Source organism: Gallinula chloropus, assembly GCF_964237585.1.
Source record: "Gallinula chloropus genome assembly, contig: HAP1_SCAFFOLD_146, whole genome shotgun sequence".
Taxonomy (NCBI): Eukaryota; Metazoa; Chordata; class Aves; order Gruiformes; family Rallidae; genus Gallinula; species Gallinula chloropus.
The window spans coordinates 232,593-251,948 of record NW_028168402.1 but is presented as its reverse complement, the minus strand read 5'-3'; the positions used below and the strand labels follow the sequence as shown (position 1 = coordinate 251,948).

Here is a 19,356-nt window from a genome sequence, read left to right as displayed (position 1 = left end):
AGAAATATTTGGGAATTAGTTTTTCTGTAGTTGTGCCCCTAATTTCTTGCTGTAGCTTTACCAAATGTTGGGCTGTCTGACCTGATAGTCCCAGATTTGAAGGCAGTGCTGTAACTACTTTCCGGACCGGGAGGGAATCCGTCCTTGAAGCTTTCAGTTGCCTCTGCTGTGTCCCGTGTTTGTTCTGCCATTTCTGACTGTCATGTTTTTCCAATAGCTCAGTCATTGTGGGGGGAAGCTTCTCAAAGGGCTGACCTCATCCAAACATGCTCTGGCCACAATGAGTGTTCGGTTTTCAGCAACATGGATGAAGGTGAGAGGGAGTTTCTGATGGGCGTTCGAAGCGTGTGCAAGAATCACGCCTGTGGTGGGGGAATCCCCATTTGGAGCCCTGGTCCTTTTCTGTCCTGCCTGTTGCAGGTTCTGCTCTTAAAGCTGGGAAGCAGAAAGGGTTTGCTGGCCTCTCAGAACAGACTTGAAGTGATGAGATGTGTCCCTTCACAGGGATGTTTCTGATGCTTTGATTGGAATGTGCTTCTGTTACTCCTCGAGAGCTGAATGCGTGTGGCTTCTTCTCTGGGCTGTGATTTGGCAAGGGTGTGAGGAGCGTACCTTTCACAGTCCCTCTCTTCCTTCCCATTCTCCAGCCTGGGTTGGCTGCCAGTGTTTGGGACTCCCTCCCTGTGGATCTAAAATAATTCTGACACACTCAGCTCCTGCTTTAAGACCTTTAATCTGGGTGATGATAAGGCTTAGGGATCTTTCTTTCATAAGGTCATTTGGATTGCTTGTGAAACAATGGGCTTTCACCGAAGATGCAGGTACCATATTTTTAGGGTGCTTGTCTTTAACAGGAAATCCTGGTGCCAGAGGCCTCTGAGTTTGATCAGTGCGAGCCAGAGGATGCAACTTCAAGCTGTCCAGTGACAGCAGTTATCCCAACTTGGAGAACATTAACAACCTTGGATATGAGTCACAACAGCATCTCTCAAATTGATGATTCAGTGGTAAGAAATCTTTCTTCATTTGTGTGTGGGGGGAAAGGATGGCTGGTCTTCTGTGGCACATGACTCAGCAGGGATTTTGCAATTTCTTCATGTATCTCTCTTCTGAAAGATTTCCCCTTGCACTGTCCGTGCTTGAGCTCCACAAGGTAATGCTGTGGAGATCAATGCACTGCTCAACTTACTCTGGTTTTTGCTTCTGTAATCTTTATCCAGGGTTCTGTGTAATACAGACAGGCCTGTTTGATGAGCTGGAAAGGCCTCTTAATGAGTTTGATCTGTAGTTAGTGGGGCTAAACTGGGGGCAACTTGCTTGTCATCAGTGAGAACCCAGGTTTCAAATGCAAACGTGACCGTGCTCATCAGAGTAATCTGGTTCTCTCACCAGCAGGAGTCTGCACTCTGGCTGCACTAGAATGGGTGCAGAACGCTTTTTACTGCTGAAAGCTGAGAAGAGGGTCTGTGCCTTGGAGAGTTCCTGCCCTTTGCCTGTTAGTTGTTAGTTGGTTGGTGAAGGAAGTACAGCCAGGTTTCTAAGCTAAAACGCATTTAACATGTGCACCTTTTCCCTTCTAGAAATTAATTCCCAAGATCGAGTTCCTGGACCTGAGTCACAATGGGGTGTCTCTGGTAGAAAACTTACAGGTAAGGGATGCTTTTGAAGGTGATGTTTGCCAGGCTGCCCAGGACCTTCCAAGACAGAATCCTTTTGCTAAAGGATTTTGCCACTCATCTTGCAGAGAAGAGTTTAAGCCCAAATAGCTTCCTAGCATCAAGCCCTCGTAAGGGTGCATTTCTTACTTGCCAACACTGACATGCAACACGTAGTTCTTCACTAAATTCAGTCGTTGCTGGCTGTGTCAATGGCTTGGGAAAAATAGAGTCGAGGAAGTTCCCTTTCCTGCAGGCTTAATCCTGTGTAATGAGCAAGTTCATGTTGTGTTTGTCAGCTGGGCAGCATCCAGCATGAGCAAATGGACAAGCCTTTGATATGGTTCAATTTTAGCAAATTGGTGTGTGACCTGGATTTTCTGTGCTCTCGTAGCATCTTTACAACCTTGTTCACCTGGACTTATCCTACAACAAGCTGACATCGCTGGAAGGTGTTCACACAAGACTGGGAAACATCAAAACTCTGAATCTAGCAGGAAATCAGCTGGAAAGGCTGTGTGGTCTTAACAAGCTGTACTCTTTAGTCAACTTGGATCTGAGCAACAACAAAATCGAACAGGTAACTACTGATTTTAGTGTCAGATTGCTTTAGAACACAAGTGATTTCTGTTAGAGGGTGAAAGTGCAAATAAAGTGGCTGGAGAGAATTTTTTTTCCTGGTTACTGTTTGTATGTAATTTAGTCAAGAAATGCTTAGACTGTGGTGGTGTTCTCATTTAGCCAATCTGTGTATTCATCCTTTTACTGAAAAACTTTCAGATTGATGAAGTAAAAAATATAGGAAACCTCCCGTGCTTAGCAAAGGTGGTGTTATCCAGCAACCCACTGAGCATCTTCCCTGACTATGGGACCAAAGTACTGGCTCAGTTTGGGGACAGGGCTTCAGAGGTATGTAAGAACAGCTTTTTCTTTCTAAAGCCTGGTAAGGAAAGTTGTGTGAATGCTCTACAAGCCTGAGGAGTTTGGAGTACATCTGTAGGGAATGGAACCATGTATACGCTGCTGGGCGTGCTCCTCAGATCTAAGGGAGAGCTTGCCCTGCTTTCACTGGGTAACAGGGTGTTCCTGTTGGAAGGTGCCTGTGCCAGTGGGGTGTGGAGCTTCCCAAGCCCTTCTGAGTTTGCATTCAAGTCATGAGGTCTGACGTGGTCATTACCTTGTTTACAGGGTTACAGACATGCACAGCATCTGCATCAAACTATTTATTTATGACATAAGTAACAATAAGTTACAGAGCTGCCTTGTTTTCTGTATTTCTGGATGTTTTTAACATTTTTAGGTCTGTCTGGATAACACAATCACCACAGAAAAGGAACCAGACACAGTGGAAGTGCTGAAAGCCATTCAGAAAGCCAAGGAGGTGAAACACAAACTGAGCAGCTCTGATAAAAAGGTGAGTTGGGTGCTGTGAGAGCAGAATGTGCTGGGTACAAAAGAAGCCTGTGAGTCCTCTCCAGATTGGCTTTGAGCAGAATTCCTTAAACTCACTTCTCATGGAAGTGTGTGCAGTGTTTGTGCTTTACTGCAGTGTGAGGTTTGAACATCACCTCTTTCTCCTATTTAGATTTCAATGCAGTTTCAGGATGTTCCTTTTTCTGCTGGCTTTGGCTAGAGGAAGTGAGAGGAAAAGAGAAAATGGCCTAATGGTACTCCTGCTAAAGGAGCTGCTTGCAGTGCACGGTGGGGCAGGCAGGAGGCACTTGAGGCTCTAACATCGCTCGGAGGGTGCTGGAACTGGTGGGAAGCAGAAAGTGGGGAGCGCCGAGTGTCAGAGCCTGTGGCTTGTGGTTTGCATGTGGGTGCCAGGCTGTGCGGAGAGCCGGGCTGCGGGTCAGGAGACGCCGGCAAGGCAGTGAGCTGGTTGAACTGGGCTCTGAGCTGTCACCAAGCGGCATCTCCCCCACGCCTGTGCCGCCCGTTTCCCCGGTCCCGGGGCAGGAGTGAGCGGGTAGTAACTCCCCGGCGAGGTGCGGCGCTTGGTCAGCTCTGCCCGGGGCTGGCCGGGCCCGCAGGCCGGGCTGGCCGGGCGCTGCCGCAGGGGCCTCGCTCGCGTCCCGCCGTTGCCACGGGAACGTGTGTGTCCGGTGCTTCATTGCCAACGGCAGCAGCCCGGCTGGCAGCCACGCTCCGGCGTGTGAGTATCCCCACGCCCCCCGGGAGCGGGAGGGGGGAGATTCCGGTGCCAAGGCCGTGTTTTTGGGGCGGTGGCCGCGTTCCGGAGGTGCGGCCTCGGGAGGGGCGGGGGCGGGCGGAGCGCCGGGGCTGGGGGCGCTGACGTCGGGAGCTGTGGCTGTAAATTCACAGCACTGTGAAGCTCTGGCAGGCCCTTGGAAGGGAGCCTGGTCCTCCTTGCCCACCTCGCCGTCAGCTGAGAGCTTGAGTTTATGAAAAGCAGGAAGGGGAAGGTGTAACACGAGGCTCCTGTTAATTATCTCTGCCGTGGTGGAGCTTTTACAATAAATTGTGGGATGGCAGTACCGAAGCGATAAAAAGACAAGAGGGGCTGGAGTATAAAGGTGCCAGGTGAGGCTTCCTGGGGAGCAAGGCTTGATTTAGAAAGCTCTCAGCCACTTAGTGGTGGGCTGCAGGGGCAAGAGATTAGTCCTGGAAATTCTGCTTCTCCTTTCCTGGCTCCCGTGAGATGCTGTTTATATGGTAATTACAGCTAAGCAGGTGATTTCTAAGGAAGAAACGTGGTCCTGCTACTTAAGCCTGAACAGGGCAAGATGATTTAGGTGAAGAAAAGTGTTCAGGAGCATCCTGGTTCTCCCAGCAAAGTGTAATAGAAAGGCAAATGAACCGGTTACTCTGGAGAGAGGTGCCTTATAGCTGCTGAAGGAGGAGGATTTCCTGTGTATAGTGAAGCAGGATTCAGCCACCTGTCCGCGCTCCTGCTAGAGGAGCTGCTTGCAGTGCACGGTGGGGCAGGCAGGAGGCACTTGAGGCTCTAACATCGCTCGGAGGGTGCTGGAACTGGTGGGAAGCAGAAAGTGGGAAGTGCTGAGTGTCAGAGCCTGTGGCTTGTGGTTTGCATGTGGGTGCCAGGCTGTGCGGAGAGCCGGGCCGGGGGTCAGGAGACGCCGGCAAGGCAGTGAGCTGGTTGAACTGGGCTCTGAGCTGTCACCAAGCGGCATCTCCCCCACGCCTGTGCCGCCCGTTTCCCCGGTCCCGGGGCAGGAGTGAGCGGGTAGTAACTCCCCGGCGAGGTGCGGCGCTTGGTCAGCTCTGCCCGGGGCTGGCCGGGCCCGCAGGCCGGGCTGGCCGGGCGCTGCCGCACGGGCCTCGCTCGCGTCCCGCCGTTGCCACGGGAACGTGTGTGTCCGGTGCTTCATTGCCAGCGGCAGCAGCCCGGCTGGTGGCCGCGCTCCGGTGTGTGAGTGTCCCCACGCCCCCCGGGAGCGGGAGGGGGGAGATTCCGGTGCCAAGGCCGTGTTTTTGGGGCGGTGGCCGCGTTCCGGAGGTGCGGCCTCGGGAGGGGCAGGGGCGGGCGGAGCGCCGGGGCTGGGGGCGCTGACGGCGGGAGCTGTGGCTGTAAATTCACAGCACTGTGAAGCTCTGGCAGGCCCTTGGAAGGGAGCCTGGTCCGCCTTGCCCACCTCGCCGTCAGCTGAGAGCTTGAGTTTATGAAAAGCAGGAAGGGGAAGGTGTAACACGAGGCTCCTGTTAATTATCTCTGCCGTGGTGGAGCTTTTACAATAAATTGTGGGATGGCAGTACCGAAGCGATAAAAAGACAAGAGGGGCTGGAGTATAAAAGTGCCAGGTGAGGCTTCCTGGGGAGCAAGGCTTGATTTAGAAAGCTCTCAGCCACTTAGTGGTGGGCTGCAGGGGCAAGAGATTAGTCCTGGAAATTCTGCTTCTCCTTTCCTGGCTCCCATGAGATGCTGTTTATATGGTAATTACAGCTAAGCAGGTGATTTCTAAGGAAGAAACGTGATCCTGCTACTTAAGCCTGAACAGGGCAAGATGATTTAGGTGAAGAAAAGTGTTCAGGAGCATCCTGATTCTCCCTTTTAGCAGATCTCCTCTCTGGCTCTCCCAGCAAAGTGTAATAGAAAGGCAAATGAAGCAGTTACTCTGGAGAGAGGTGCCTTATTGCTGCTGAAGGGGGAGCATTTAGTGTGTATAGTGAAGCAGGATTCAGCCACCCGTCTGCGCTCCTGCAAGAGGAGCTGCTTGCAGTGTAGGGTGGGGCAGGCAGGAGGCACTTGAGGCTCTGACATCGCTTGGAGGGTGCTGGAGCTGGTGGGAAGCAGAACGTGGGGAGCGCTGAGTGTCAGAGCCCGTTGCTTGCGGTTTGCATGTGGGTGCCAGGCTGTGCGGAGAGCCGGGCTGGGGGTCAGGAGATGCCGGCCAGGCAACGAGCTGGTTGAACTGGGCTCTGAGCTGTCACCAAGCGGCATCTCCCCCGCGCCCGTGCCGCCGGTTTCCCCGGTCCCGGGGCAGGAGCGAGCGGGTAGTAACTCCCCGGCGAGGTGCGGCGCTGGGTCAGCTCTGCCCGGGGCTGGCCGGGCGCTGCCGCACGGGCCTCGCTCGCGTCCCGCCGTTGCCACGGGAACGTGTGTGTCCGTTGCTTCATTGCCAGCGGCAGCAGCCCGGCTGGTGGCCGCGCTCCGGCGTGTGAGTGTCCCCGCGCCCCCCGGGAGCGGGAGGGGGGGATAGCGGTGCCCAAGGCCGTGTTTTTGGGGCGGTGGCCGCGTTCCGGAGGTGCGGCCTCGGGAGGGGCGGGGGTGGGCGGAGCGCCGGGGCTGGGGGCTGGAGCGGTTTGGGTGCCTGGCACAGCGTGCCAGGTGGGGGTGTGGGGTGTGAGCTGGGTCCCGCCCGAACTGTGTCAGGCCGTGGTGCTCACCCTGCTGCCGGGTAGGCTTCCCTGCAAGGAGAGGCTCTGTTTGGGAGGGAGGGAGGGCGGGATTTCAGGGGGGAGGCTGCCTAAGGAGCCAAGGGGGGGCTCTGGTGCCGGGCTAGAGGAGGCGGCAGCGTTTTGTGTCGGGGCCTGTCCCCTCCTGCTGCACCCCCCCTCCAGCTGCCCCGCTGTGCTCCCCATCAGAGCAGACTTCCCAGGCCAAGGTCTGCCCCCCCATGGGATGCAGCTGTGGCCGCATCCAGGCCCTGGGGCAGGAGTGGAGGGGATGGAGGCTGCTGGTGCTGCCCTCCTCTTCTTGTTCACGGGCTTTTGGGTGTTTGGACCTTAAACCTCAGTGTTGCAACGTGTAAATGAGGGTGTCAGTGCCTGAAGGGTGGGAAGGAAGTGGGTGAAGTGTCTGTGACACCTCAGGGTTACTGCAGTCCTGGAGGAGGACAGCAGTAAGCCAGGAAATAGGGCCCGTTGTCTGTTCTGGCAGCCAGGAATGTGTGTGTGTGCTGGGTAAGTGGGTATGAGGCTGGAGCCTGCCGAGGTGAGGCTGGGGGTGTTGCTCCTGCCGCTGCTTTTGGCTGTTTGCCTGTCTCCAGTTTGGCATCTTTTAAATTCAACTGCTGTTGGTTTTGCCAGAGATTCAAACCCCCTTGTGAGAACTGGGCAGGGATGCGCAGAACTCTTGTTGAGAAGGTGTTTGCAGGTTGAGATTAAAAGATTTTGACTTGGATTGGGGTTTGTGGGAGCATTTTGGGTGAGCTGGGTGATAGCAGAGCTCTGTGGGTGACAGCAGTGGTCAGGATGTGGACACAGCACAGCTGTGCACCGTGAATTGATGCCACAGAAGCTGGGATGTGGTTCAGAAAGGGAGAGAGGATGGCTTTCAGGGATGCTGGCAGTGCCCCATGTTCCAGCTTGGGTGTGTGGTTCAAGGGTAGATGACCAAATCCTTGTGTGGCAGCAGAGCCGTGGCTGCTGTGCACATGCCTGAAGCCCCTGGGCAGCGCGGACTTGTTCGCCTCGTGCTTTTAGCTGCAGGCTGCTGTGGGTCCAAGCGTTTGCTTTGGGTAGGGTAAGATACTGCCCGTGGAAACAGCCTGATAGCCTGTGTCTGCCTATGAGTTCCATGAGCTTTGGCTCAGATCTTGACAGGAGCCACTACAGAATGGCAGCGCTTCGCTGTGTGTGATGGAGATGGAGAGGTGGTTGTCAGGCTGGTGACTGGGCCATGGACCTAAAAGCCGGCCATGGACTGGTCAACCCGCATTCCTTGTGGGGTGGGGGTGCTGGAGAAGAACTGCCGTTAGGATCAAGTCTTTAGCAGCCCTGCCTGCATAGACGTGGTGTTCATGTTTGAGCTCATTGCTGTTGTTCCTTTAATGGCTTCGTGGTTTTCTTTCTGCTGTTACAGCCTCGAATGCCTGTAGAGAGCCTCGAGTGTGAGTGTTAATAAGTGAAAATTAGGGCCCTTGTTCTCCCGGGAGAAATGCTCTTGGGGGCTGTGGGAATTTCATGCCTGGAAGGAGTCATATTTGCTGGATAATTTCTGTAGCTCAAACCAACCGACTGAGCCTGGAGACTCTAGTTCTTCATCAGAGCATTGAACTCCGTGCTGCGTTAGTTAGAAACAGGACAAAGCTCCTGGCACGGGGGGTGGGCGTTGGGCTGGCGAAGTGGGAAGGGGTCTGGTCTGATCTTGTTCACGCTCAGGGCAGCCGCGGTCCCCGGGCTGGAGGTTGGTGTAATAACCCTGAGCAGGTGATAAGGTCGGGCACAAAGTCGCCTGGGGTCAGCTGCTCTTCCTGGATTTTCAAAGTCCCATTGTTGCTCCTTCCAGATTAGCTGAGACATGGCTACCAAAAACGTTCGTCGATCTAGTGAGCTTTCTACAATATTACAACGGAGAGTAGTAACAGCTCCAAAGAAGAAGTATGTAAATGTAAGTACCTGCTGTGGCCAGATAGGAGCTGTGGTAAGGCTGGAAACCTGCCCTGTGTCCCTCCTCTGCCTGCCCCTCCTGTTTAGCCACACTGTGAAGGTACACACCACCACCCCATCTCTTTGCTGCCATACTTGTGTTGGAGGTGGCCATCAAGGTGCAGTGGGAGATGGAATGTGGGCTGAAAGTCCAGAGTCTTGTCTGAATGTGCTGCTGGAACCCAGTTAATGGGATGTCCTGGGCAGTGCACTGGAGTAGCTGAAGCATTGGGGTGCTTCTACCCATCCTCTTGGTGAGGGCAGCAGTATCTTCTGTCACGGAAGCATCCTTGCAGGCGCTGCTCTGACCATCCCTGCCCTCCCAGCAGCTGGGGCTGTGGTGGGGCTGCTCAGACTCTGCCTGAAGACTTGAGAGACGTGTCCAGTCCCAGCTAGAATGGGGTCCAAACCAGTTCTGTCATGAGTGTCATCCTGGGTTGAGCGCAGATCCAGCCCTTGAAACAGCTGTGGAGTTGGGGCAGTTCCTCCTCCCCATCCATGAACGTGGGGCAGTTCCTCCTCCCCATCCATGAATGTGCCTTTTGCTGGCCAAGGCTCCCTTTCCTGGAGGTAACCTCATGGAGGTGGTATCTCTGTATGCTTCTGTGGAGGGGGCTGTGAGGCCAGAACAGAGAGAAAACAAGGGCTAATTAAAAAGATAACTAAAGCTTGGACCCAGCCAGCTCCACCTCGGTCTTGGCACAGCGCTGCTTTTCTGCTCTCCTGTGATTCAGCCGGCAGTGACATCTCCACACGCCGGCTGGTTGTGAGCATTGTGCGAGGATGGAGTTAGGGGGTTTCTGATGACTCCTCCCCACTCCTTTCAAAGGTCACTGCCTGAATCCTGCAAAGCTAAAGGGGAAACAAATGCCCAAAGAGCAGAAATCCTCAAAGGTGTCACATCAGAGGACGAAGGAGAAGCGCAGGGGACAGAGCCGCTTGGTCAGAGCGCGTGTTCCGCTCTCCATCATTCAGTGACTGATGTTAAATATTTCAGCGGGGAACTTTGGGGACTTCCAGGACTATCCTAGTGGCTGTGGTGACAAATGGTTTATCAGTGGCGCTTGAACAAGAAAAGCCTTTCTGAAGAGAGGTGTTTCTGCAGCTCTTGTTGGTGTTTTGTGTTTCAGTGGACACCCTCTGCCTTCCTGGAGAAGTCTGTCACCAAGGCGCAGAGGATGGCCAGCACCCAGGAGCTGAGGCGGTCCCGGATTCTCCCGCCTCTAGATAGGAGTGAAAGCTCCTGTCATGAGGTAGACCTTTTCCTGCCCTTTTCCTTGCCCTTTGATGTGATGTTTGAAGGAGGTGTGTGCTGGTGGCAGGCTTTCCCCCAGCTTCTCTAAATACCTCGGTGACAAGGTCCTGCTGTCCTTTGAAACCGCTGCTGCTGGACGAGTTCCTTCTGTTGGGGAAAAGGGAAAACATATTTCCCCCCGGGATGATGTTGAAGCGACATCTGGTGCTAAGCCAGGATCAATAACCCCCGACCGAGTTCTGCTGGAGTTGAGTTGCTATCACCAAAGGGATGGTACTGGGGGAAGGCTGGGGTGGGACACAAGGGCAGGAGCTTGCCGTTTTCCATCCTCCCTCTGAACTAACCTCCTCCTTCCTTGCTTTGGTGTAGTCACAGCAAACCCTCAGGGCCGTGACACCCTCAGCAGTGGCAGAGTGGACCTTGGAAGGCCGTAGACCCTGCGGTACCTGCTCAGGGCTTAATGAAGCCGATTTGTTAATGCTTTGGCTTGGAAGGAGGAGCGTGAGCCTTCAGAAGGGTGTGAGGGTTGCAGGCTTCAGGGTCTTGCCAGGGAAGTCCCCATGGGCAGAGTGGGGGGGATGTGTTTTATCTGGAGTAACACTTGCTTGGATGGGTGCTTAAAGCTGCTGCTTCCACAGGACCAGTGGGTATGACACCACCCAGACAGGAGGTTACTGGGGGGGACAGTGAGAGACCCGTAAGGAACGGGTGAGGGATGGCCTGGGACAGCACGGGAGGTTGGGAATGTGTCAGATGAGTGCAGGCAGAACTGGCAGCGAGCTGCAGCTACTGGCTGCAGTGTCACCATGGTGTCTGGGGACAAGTGGGAGACCTGCCTCTGTCTTTCGGGTGGGCACAGTGCAGCTGGAAGAGGGGAGACGAGGCTGGGAGGACTTATCTCTGAGGAATGCCTCTGCCTGGGGGACAGGGCAATGGCTGTCTGGCTCCTTGCTGAACCAGCCCAGGGCTGAGAATAGCATGCTTGGCTCTGGTAGGGCTGTCCCTGTGCCTCCCGCCTGTGGACCTGAGAGCACCAGCTTCAGGAAGGCACCCAGTCCCTTCTGGAAACTTCAGAGGCGTTAGCAAGGCATCGGCTGTGCCACAGTGTGCAGCAGAGAGAGCAGAGCTGTCCCCTGCCTCCCCCAGGGCTGGGCTGAGGTGAAAGGGAAGTCAGAGGTTAGATGTGCAGCGAGAGCTCTCAGGGCCTGGGAGGAGCTGGAAGAGGCTGCGCCGAGGGCAGGGCTGGAATTGTTGGTGCCCTTCAGTACCTGTCAGGAATCTCTCAGGAATAGCTTGGGTATGGAGCAGAGCCGGCTCGGGGCTGGGGAGATGGATCAGTTATGGGAGGATGGGTGTCCCCAGCCTTGTCCTTGCGATGCTGTGGAAAGGGGTGGGAAATCTCTGCCTCCCTTGATGTTAAAACAGTCATCTCGGTAAGGAGTTGTGAGGGCCTGGGACAGGCTACCAGGGAGGGGGTTGAGTCACCGTCCCTGGGTGTGTTTGAAAAAAGGGCAGATCAGGTACTATGGGATATGGTTTAGCACAGGACAGGATCAGTTGGACTCGATGATCTTAAAGGTCTTCTCCAACCTTGTGATTCTGTGATTTCACCAATGGCTGGTGGCAAAGTCCATCCAACAGTGTACCTGAGCATCCCCCACCAAGCTTCAAGTGGGGTCACTGGGATGGAGTTGGTGCCGCGGCATAACCGGGTGCGGAGCGGTGCTGGAAGCAGGTCCTTGATCTGCTGCAATCCCTTCCGTGGGATTACTCTGTTGTGGTGCTTCGGCATCAAGCTGTCAGGTGACTTGGTCTGGTTCTGCCAGCTCACTGAGGAGGCAGCTGCATCAGCAGGGGGGTTTCCTCTCTGCAGGGTACCAGCCCTGTCCCAGTGGTGCTGCTGGAGGGAAAGGTCGTTACAGAAAGAAGTGCTGTTCCATTCCCAAAGGCTCCTGTTAGTGGTGGGAAGCAGCGGTTTTCCTTCCGCCGGGGACTGAACGTACCGTGATTTGTTCCTTCCCCTCAGGATTACTCCCAGCCGATCACCTGTGTCACAGACAGGGGACACTTCATTGTGCGGATCCGAGGTATTGGTGCCCGGGCGGTCCTGGACTTCCCCCTCCACCTGGACTTCTCCACCTGTCCAGTCAAGTACAGCAGCCAGAAGACTCTGCTGGTTCGCAACATTGGTAACCGGGAGGCCCGCTACTCCATCAGCACTCAGAGGTAAGGGACCTCACTTCATTTGCCCAACAAAAGGTGTGTGGGGGTGTTTTTCTTCTAGAGCTCTAGAGCAGCAAGTTTTACTGCCAGGAGCTTGCTCCGACACGGGCTTCCCCCAGAGTCACAGTGTCCTTCAGGTGTCTCCAGGCACTCCAGCGTGGGGTCCTCCACAGCTATAGATGGGATCTCTGCTCCCTGCCATCCATGAGCTGCAGGGGGACAGCCTGCTTCACCATGGTCTTCTCCACAGGCTGCAGGGGAATCTTTCTCTCTGGTGCCTGAAACACCTCATCATCCCTCCCTGCTCCTTCTTCCCTGGCCTTGGTGTCTGCACAGTTCCTCGCATCATCTCACTCCTGTCTCCTGGGGCAAAAAGCAGCTTCTTGGTGGTTTTTTTCCCTCTAACTGTGATTCTGAGGCACTGTGACCATCCCTGATGGGCTCGGCCTTGGTCAGCAGCGACTCCAGCCTTGAGCTGGCTGGTGTTTGCTCTGTGGGGCTTCAGAGAGCTTCTGGTTGCTTCTTGCAGAAGCCACCCCTGCAGATCTCCCCTTTCTCCACCAGAACCCAGCCATGCAAAGCCACAACACAGGTACAGGCACATGTGAGAGAGGAGGAGGACAGCAGTGGGGTAGAAGGGAATGAGAGATCCATCTGAGCATGTAGAGGCCAGCTGATGGGCCTGTATCCTCTATGTTTTATCTGTGCAGGTTGAACTTCTGGTTTAGTTGATGCAACTTCTCTTTTCTGGCCTGAGCAAACTCAGGCTCTTGCCCATTCACAAACCAGCTCAGGTGCCACCGTTCCCCAATCTGCTGTCCTGCTTGTGCCACTTGTCTTTGCCTCCCCTCTCTGGGTTCCCTTCCCTGGCACCAAGCGTAGAACTTTCTGCTCTCCCCATTAGGGTGCTTTTGCAGCCCATCTCCCATCCTTAACTGTTCCTCACAGTACTGAGAGCTCAGCTCGTGCATCTGGTCACATCCTGGTGATGTTCCCTGCCCGGTCATCGTTTGTGCGAGGACTTGGCTGTTTTCTGTTCTGCTTTTTGCTCCAGAGAGGAGCTTGTCAGTGAATGTGTGGGGCCAATTCAGCATCTTCGATAGTTTCCAGAAAACGTGGTCGCATTTTGGCCATGATTTGACTGCTTTTTCATGAAAAAAACCCAGCCAGCCACCTCAGCACTGCCCATTCTTCAGTGTGCTCTGTGCCTGCCCTCCCTCCGCAGCAGGGCCGTGCCCAGCCCCTAACCGCAGCGCTTGGGAATAAAAATCCCTGGAGGCTAAATCCAGTAAGTCTCTTCCCATTGCTCTTGTGGTTCAGGCAGGAGAATGAGTTTCTTCTCTGTGACATTGGCAGAGAGAAATGTCATTCCGATAGGTTTAAGATGAAAATGGTGTCTGGGAGCAGACAAGGCGCAGCGCTGCCTTTTCCTGCGGCGATGGACGTTGTGCTCTGCCGTGCTCCAGGGACAGAGAGGGTCGGTCTGGGATTAGATCCCTCTAGGAGTGTCCCCACCCAGCTCGGAAAGCTCGGGAGATGATCCTCCAAGGCAGAACGCTCAGGGATCCCCTGTGGTACCCATACACTACAGGGAGGTGTGGGGATGCACAAAGACCACCCGAGGTTATGAAATTAGGGCTGAGGTGCAGGAAAAGGGGGGAAGGGAAGGTTGGGCTTGGGAGGTGCTGAGTGTACCTGGGATTTTTCAGTGCAGTCTCGGATGCTTTGTCCTGAGGGACTGGGTTTGCTGGGATGGTTATGCTGCTTGACTTTGGCTGTTACACTGCTGCCAAAAAGTAGCATGTGCAAACATTAAGCCTTTGGGGCTGGAGGTAGCTTTTAATGAACTAGGTTCTCCCAAACTCAACTGGTTTTAGGATGCCAATTAAGGCAGCAGTAGACCAAAGAAAGCTTGGCTGTTAGAAGATGAAGGTAGCCCGGGACTTGCAGTATAGTGCAGCCTCCTTGCACGCTGCGTTTACTGAGCATGTGGGTGCAGGAGAGAAGCCAACGTGGTGCTTTGAGGGCCTGTGTCACAGACTTGCCAGCTTCTTTCACTTGTCAGCTGCCTTTCTGCATTATGTCAGGAGTATGCTGGTCCTTGGTATCCTCGTGGGACATAACTTGAGCCCAACTCTGTCAAGATGGGGAAGCTTGACCCCTGGTGAGAGTAAGCAAGCCCTAAATAGCAAGGTAGATAATTATCAGAGTGCTTACAGGTCTAGTGTTGCTCTCTTGCTGAAGGGCCGTAATGGGCAAGATCTCAGCAGGTCCTGGTGTGAAGGGGACTCCTGGGTTGGTGTGCCTAGATGAGGGTATAGGAGCTGGGGACTGCAAGGTGCCGCTGGGAGATCAGGACCTGCGAAACTTCAGACATTGTGCAACAAAGCAAGCGTACAGCTGGATGTAGTAAAAGCATGCCAGAAGAAAAGGAGCTATTAACCCCCCCTCCAAACCTTCTCTCCTGTCTTTCAGGAGTAGCAGGTTTCTAGGTGGCAGAAAAAACCCTGATTCCCAGGGACATCAGGGTCAAGCTGTGCATGCAAACACCTCTTACCTGCTCTGGGCTCTTCAAAACCCATTCTCTGATGGTATGGTCCGGACTGGAGCCTGGATGCAGAATCTGGGGAGGATGAAGTCATTTCATACCCTCGGGACTTTGGAGAGCGAGGGTCGCCAGCCGTGTTTCTGACCCGCTGTGTTCTGGGTTGCTGCTGCCAGCTGCTTGTTTGCTCCTCACACAAGCGAGCTGCCGGGAACTAGAGTGCAAAAGAGCCCCCAGAGCTCCCACCACAGTCCTGATGAGTGTGTGTGTCTCTGTTGCAGCCCTTTCTCTGTCGATCGCTCCATCGGTACGCTCGGCATCGGTGAGGCCATGCAAGTAACAGTGGACTTCCACCCACTGAAGTCTGGGGATTATTGCGGTTCCCTGATAGTTCGCTACGACACAGGTGAGTGTCCTATCTGCAGGTCTGCGTCCTTCAAAGCAGAACAAGGCTGAACTTCCTTTGCAATCTACTTGTAAACCCTTTTGTTTCAAAACCTCTGTGTATTTTGGTGCTTAGAAGGGCAAAGGCTGAGTCTGTCCTTATTCTGTCTGTCTGGTGTCCTGGCCCATCCCTGGGCGTTCCCTGCTGTCAGCACGGTGGCCACCACCCCACACCCCTGTGACAGTCATCTGCCATCATTGCCTATTGTCCCAAGCACCCAAATTCCCTTGCTGGGTGCTATCCCCCAGCTTTACCTCCAAGAAAAGTGAAAACCAGCTGGTGTTTTGGGGCTGTTAGAGTGCATCCCCCTCAACAGGAAGGATAATGCTTTGGGAATCTGTTTTCCTGGGAGCTGCTGGGTGGAGGAAGGATGAACCTCGAATCTGGGTGACCGCGTGCGTACGCGCGTGTGATGTTCCATTCCGAACCAGTGCTGGATTTGGTCCTGTAAGCGTAACGTGTCTGTGGGGGGTGTGTCTCTATGGGATGCTGTCACATGCCCACTGTCCCTTACACACCTCTGTCCCATATGCCGCTTCCCCGTGGTCTTGCTCCAGCCCCTTTTTCTACGCCGCCCTCTAAATCCCACTCTTGACAACATCAGGACTAAAGCAGCCAGGACGTGGGGTTCCTGGGATTTGTCAGGAAGAGACAGGTAGGAAATCTTCACGAGGGTCCGAGGTGCCACCGAAGTGCCATCAGCTTCATAAGTGGCTTTAAGAACAAGTTGAGGGGGGGAAAACTCAAGGAGAAGGTGAGATGTTAAACAGCTTCTGTCAGGATCTTCGTGGCTTGCTTGGAAAACCTGAGTCTTGTTCTCACTGAAGCAGCTGGTTCCTCCACAGCTTACATGGGGTTGGGTTTCTGCAGTGATGCTTAATGTTTGCTGCAACTGGGACAAGCCTGTCCCTGTCCCTGCTTGAGCAAATGTAGAGGAAGTCACAGTTCTCCCTCTGCCCGATACTGGGTGGATTGAAGTGGCAGCTCTTCAGACTGTCGTGATCCAGGAGTACGGGCACTGCTTCTACAACACAGGGAAGCTCTTGTCTGCATCCCATCCTGCCATGGGCTGTCGCTTTGCTCCTTGCTCTGCCACCTTCTTTTCTGGCCCACACCCTGCAGGCATCTTTGGGGGGGGATCAGTGAGAGACTGGGAGAGACTTGACACTTGTGGTGGGCCTGGAGGAGATGCCGTGTGAGCTGTGGCTGAGGTGGGACTCCCCTGGGAATGAGGGGTAATAAAAGCTGTAGCCCTTTCTTCTGTGACCTGAGGCTCGCTGCGTTCCTCGTACTTCCATCGGCAAGTGAGAGGAGTAAAGAGTCCCCTTTGCTTTCTTCCAGGTGAAGACATGAACACACACCTTCATGGAGTGGCTGTAGACGTCAACATCTGTCTGGATGAGGAGCCTGTGAGCATTGAGAAGACCTACCTCACGCTGTCGAAGCGCAGATGCGTGGCCATCCACAACCGCAGTGACATCATCGCCCGCTTCCAGTGGAAGGCTTGTGGCACGCAGGAGGAGGAGGATCAGCGGGAGAGAAGGTCCGTTTCAAAGATGCCTTTGGTTAGGTACCCTGCCCAAGGGGAACGCTACCGTATGGCCTCAAGGGGGGTTGGTGCTTTTAGGACAAGTCAGCCATCCACAGCATCAGGGTGGGTGTCCCTGGGCTTCCACCCTCTGGCTGAGGGTGATGTTTTGGGGAGGAAAGCTTGATTGCAGTGAGTGGATTTCCTCTGAGAGCGAGCTCTGGTGTTTGTGGGAGCTGCAGACTGCTGAGAGCCAGTGGCTCCCGGGCTGCAGAGAGTCTGTGAAGCTTCATTGGCCCAGGAGGATGAGGCCATCTCCTGAATAGGTTTGGGCTGTCCAGGTTTCCAGCACGGGGTGTTTCTGCCTTTCCTTCAAGCCTGGGGAGAGTTTGTAGGTGGAAGGGTCTGCAGGGAAGGAAGGTAGGGCAGCATGGGACTTGGAAGTGCATTTGGGCTTCAGAACCCCCTGTCTTCATGGTGGTGAGAGATGGGGCTGGATCTTCAAAGGACGTCTTTGGGGAAGCTTTGAAAGGCCTCTCTCAGGTGGCAGAGACACACTCTGGTGGAGGCGGGGTGGGGAGCAGAGGGGATGTGGTTGTTCCTTACACCTGCGGGTCTGAAAGGGAAGAGAAGACAGTGATGCTGGGAACCTGCAGCCCAGAGCAGGGGTCTGATGCCCTGCCTGGTGATACGCTGCCCTGGTGCTCCTCATCCTCCTCTGCCTCCCCTGAGCATCCTGGGGGTAGGAGAAGCCAGTTTGAGGATGGAGGTGGATTCCCCATTGGTTGTGGCAGCAGCTTTGAGCTAGGTCGCTCTCCTGAGGGCTGCTCACTTGTGTAAGACCCCAGGACGCAAGATCACCTTTCCCGCCTCCTCTTCTGCAGCATCCCCGACCAGAGTGCCAAGGTGCAAGGAGAATCCCTGCTTTCCTCCGACGGGATCTTCAGCATTGAGCCAGCGGTAAGTGAGAGCTTTGAAAGCTCCCTTTCTCTTCTTCCTCCTCCTCTTCCTCCCTGAATGAGGTCACTCAGCAGATCCCTGCTTGATGTGCTGGGAGGAAACATTGGGTTTCTGGTGGGGCCGGGAGAGCTGGCGGCAAAAAGCGTTTCCCAACTCGTGATGGGCACCGGGAGCCTAAAGCTGGGCTTTGCTCCCAGGGCTATAAATGAAGAGCTGCCCAAGTGTCCTGACCACGTTCAGAGGGATGGAGCCTTACATGTAAAGGCACACCTTGCACAGGGCTAACGCAGGGTGTGGGACCATGTCAGTTGAGATGCTGACCTGAAGAGCGAAGCGCTCCTCTGTGGGAAGGAGGGCAAATTCAGCCCCCGGAACTTTGTCACTGTGAGGGTGATGGAGCCCTGGAACAGGCTGCCCAGAGAGGCTGGGGAGTCTCCTTCTCTGGAGACATTGAAGCCCCCCTGGATGCATTCCTGTAGGATTTACCATGTGTGACCCTGCTCTGGCAGGGGGTGGGACTGGATGAGCTTTGGAGGTCCCTTTCAGCTCCTAACGGTCTGTGAGTCCGTGACTGGCCGGCACCTCTGAAGCGATCCTGCTGGACTCGCTGGAGTGTGATCTGGGCTGGTTGCTCCGCTATAGCCCTAATTTAAGAAAATGCCTCTCCCAGGTGCCAGTAAAGGTCAGGGACTGGGAAAGTTTTTCGTAGCTGCTTCCAAACTCCCTTATAAATATTGTTGATCAGTGTTACTGGCTCTTTCCTCTTCCCTGGTGCTCTAAATATCGGCTCATGGGGCCACGGTTGGAACGAAGGGATGTGACGTTTGAAGAGAAATGGTTTGCTGTCTGCTTCTGTTTTAGGAGGGAGAGATTTTGCCAAATTGTTCAGCTGAAATTAGTGTGACCTTTAAGCCTGGAGAAGCCAGAGTGTATCAACAAAAGTTCTACTGCGACATCTCAGGTACGGCTCCTGTCCCCTCCTGCTCTTGCCCGTGGTGGGGAGGAGCCTGGCTGAGGTATTATGGTGGGAATTTGGGGAGTTGCTTCTCCCTAGACATCCTAAAGCCCTGTGGTGGTTAGATGCTGCTGCAGGTGGCGAGCCCTGGAGCACCCAGGTGTGGAGCTGAGCTGTATGTTGGGTGCAGGTGGTGCTGAGCTGCATGAGTATAAACAGCAGATTTTTGTCTTGGGTTGTGTTTTCCTGAGCTTTACACCTTCCTTGAGTGGATTTCAAAGCTCATCTTAGCACATGGGAAGAGATTCAGAGGTGGCGTTGGAAACTCAGCATCACCCCAAATCCTGTGTTCAGTTTGGGCACCTGACTCCAAGAAGGACATGGAGGTCCTGGAGCGTGTGCAGAGAAGGGCAGTGGGGCTGGGGAAGGGGCTGGAGGGCAAATCCTCTGAGGAGCGGCTGAGGGAGCTGGGGGCGTTCAGCCTGGAGAAGAGGAGGCGGAGGGGAGACGTTATTGCTCTCTCTAGCTCCCTGAAAGGAGGCTGTGGGGAGCTGGGGCTCAGCCTCTTCTCACAGCTAAGTAGCGAGAGGACGAGAGGGAATGGCTGCAAGTTGTGCCAGGGGAGGTTCGGGTTAGAAAGGAGGAGAAATTTCTTCTCCGAAAGAGCCATTGGGCATTGGAAGGGGCTGCCCAGGGAGGTGGTGGAGTCACCGTCCCTCAGGAAAGGTTGGATGAGGTACTTAGGGACATGGTTTAGTGAGTAATAGAGGTGGTGGGGGGATGGTTGGGCTGGATGATCTTGGAGGTCTTTTCCAGCCTTAATGATTGTGTGATTGTTTCAGGGTGCAAAGTGATGGCTCAATTAGAAAGCAGCCCAAGGGTTTGGTCAGAAAGGAGAAAGCAGCCCAAAGGCATATCTGCCAAGGGAAGGGTCCTGT

General features: G+C 54.5%; 1 protein-coding gene across 1 annotated transcript in view; it reads left to right on the top strand.

Moving 5' to 3' along the window:
- Positions 1–19,356, top strand: part of LOC311204519 (nischarin-like) — a gene marked incomplete at both ends in the record, with an annotated part of 67,518 nt that overhangs the window by 35,446 nt on the left and 12,716 nt on the right. The window contains 3 exons of the mRNA XM_084280932.1: positions 11,910–11,988; positions 14,812–14,936; positions 16,317–16,484. Coding sequence (XP_084137058.1) covers positions 11,910–11,988; positions 14,812–14,936; positions 16,317–16,484 — 372 coding nt within the window. The remainder of the gene's footprint in view (positions 1–11,909; positions 11,989–14,811; positions 14,937–16,316; positions 16,485–19,356) is intronic.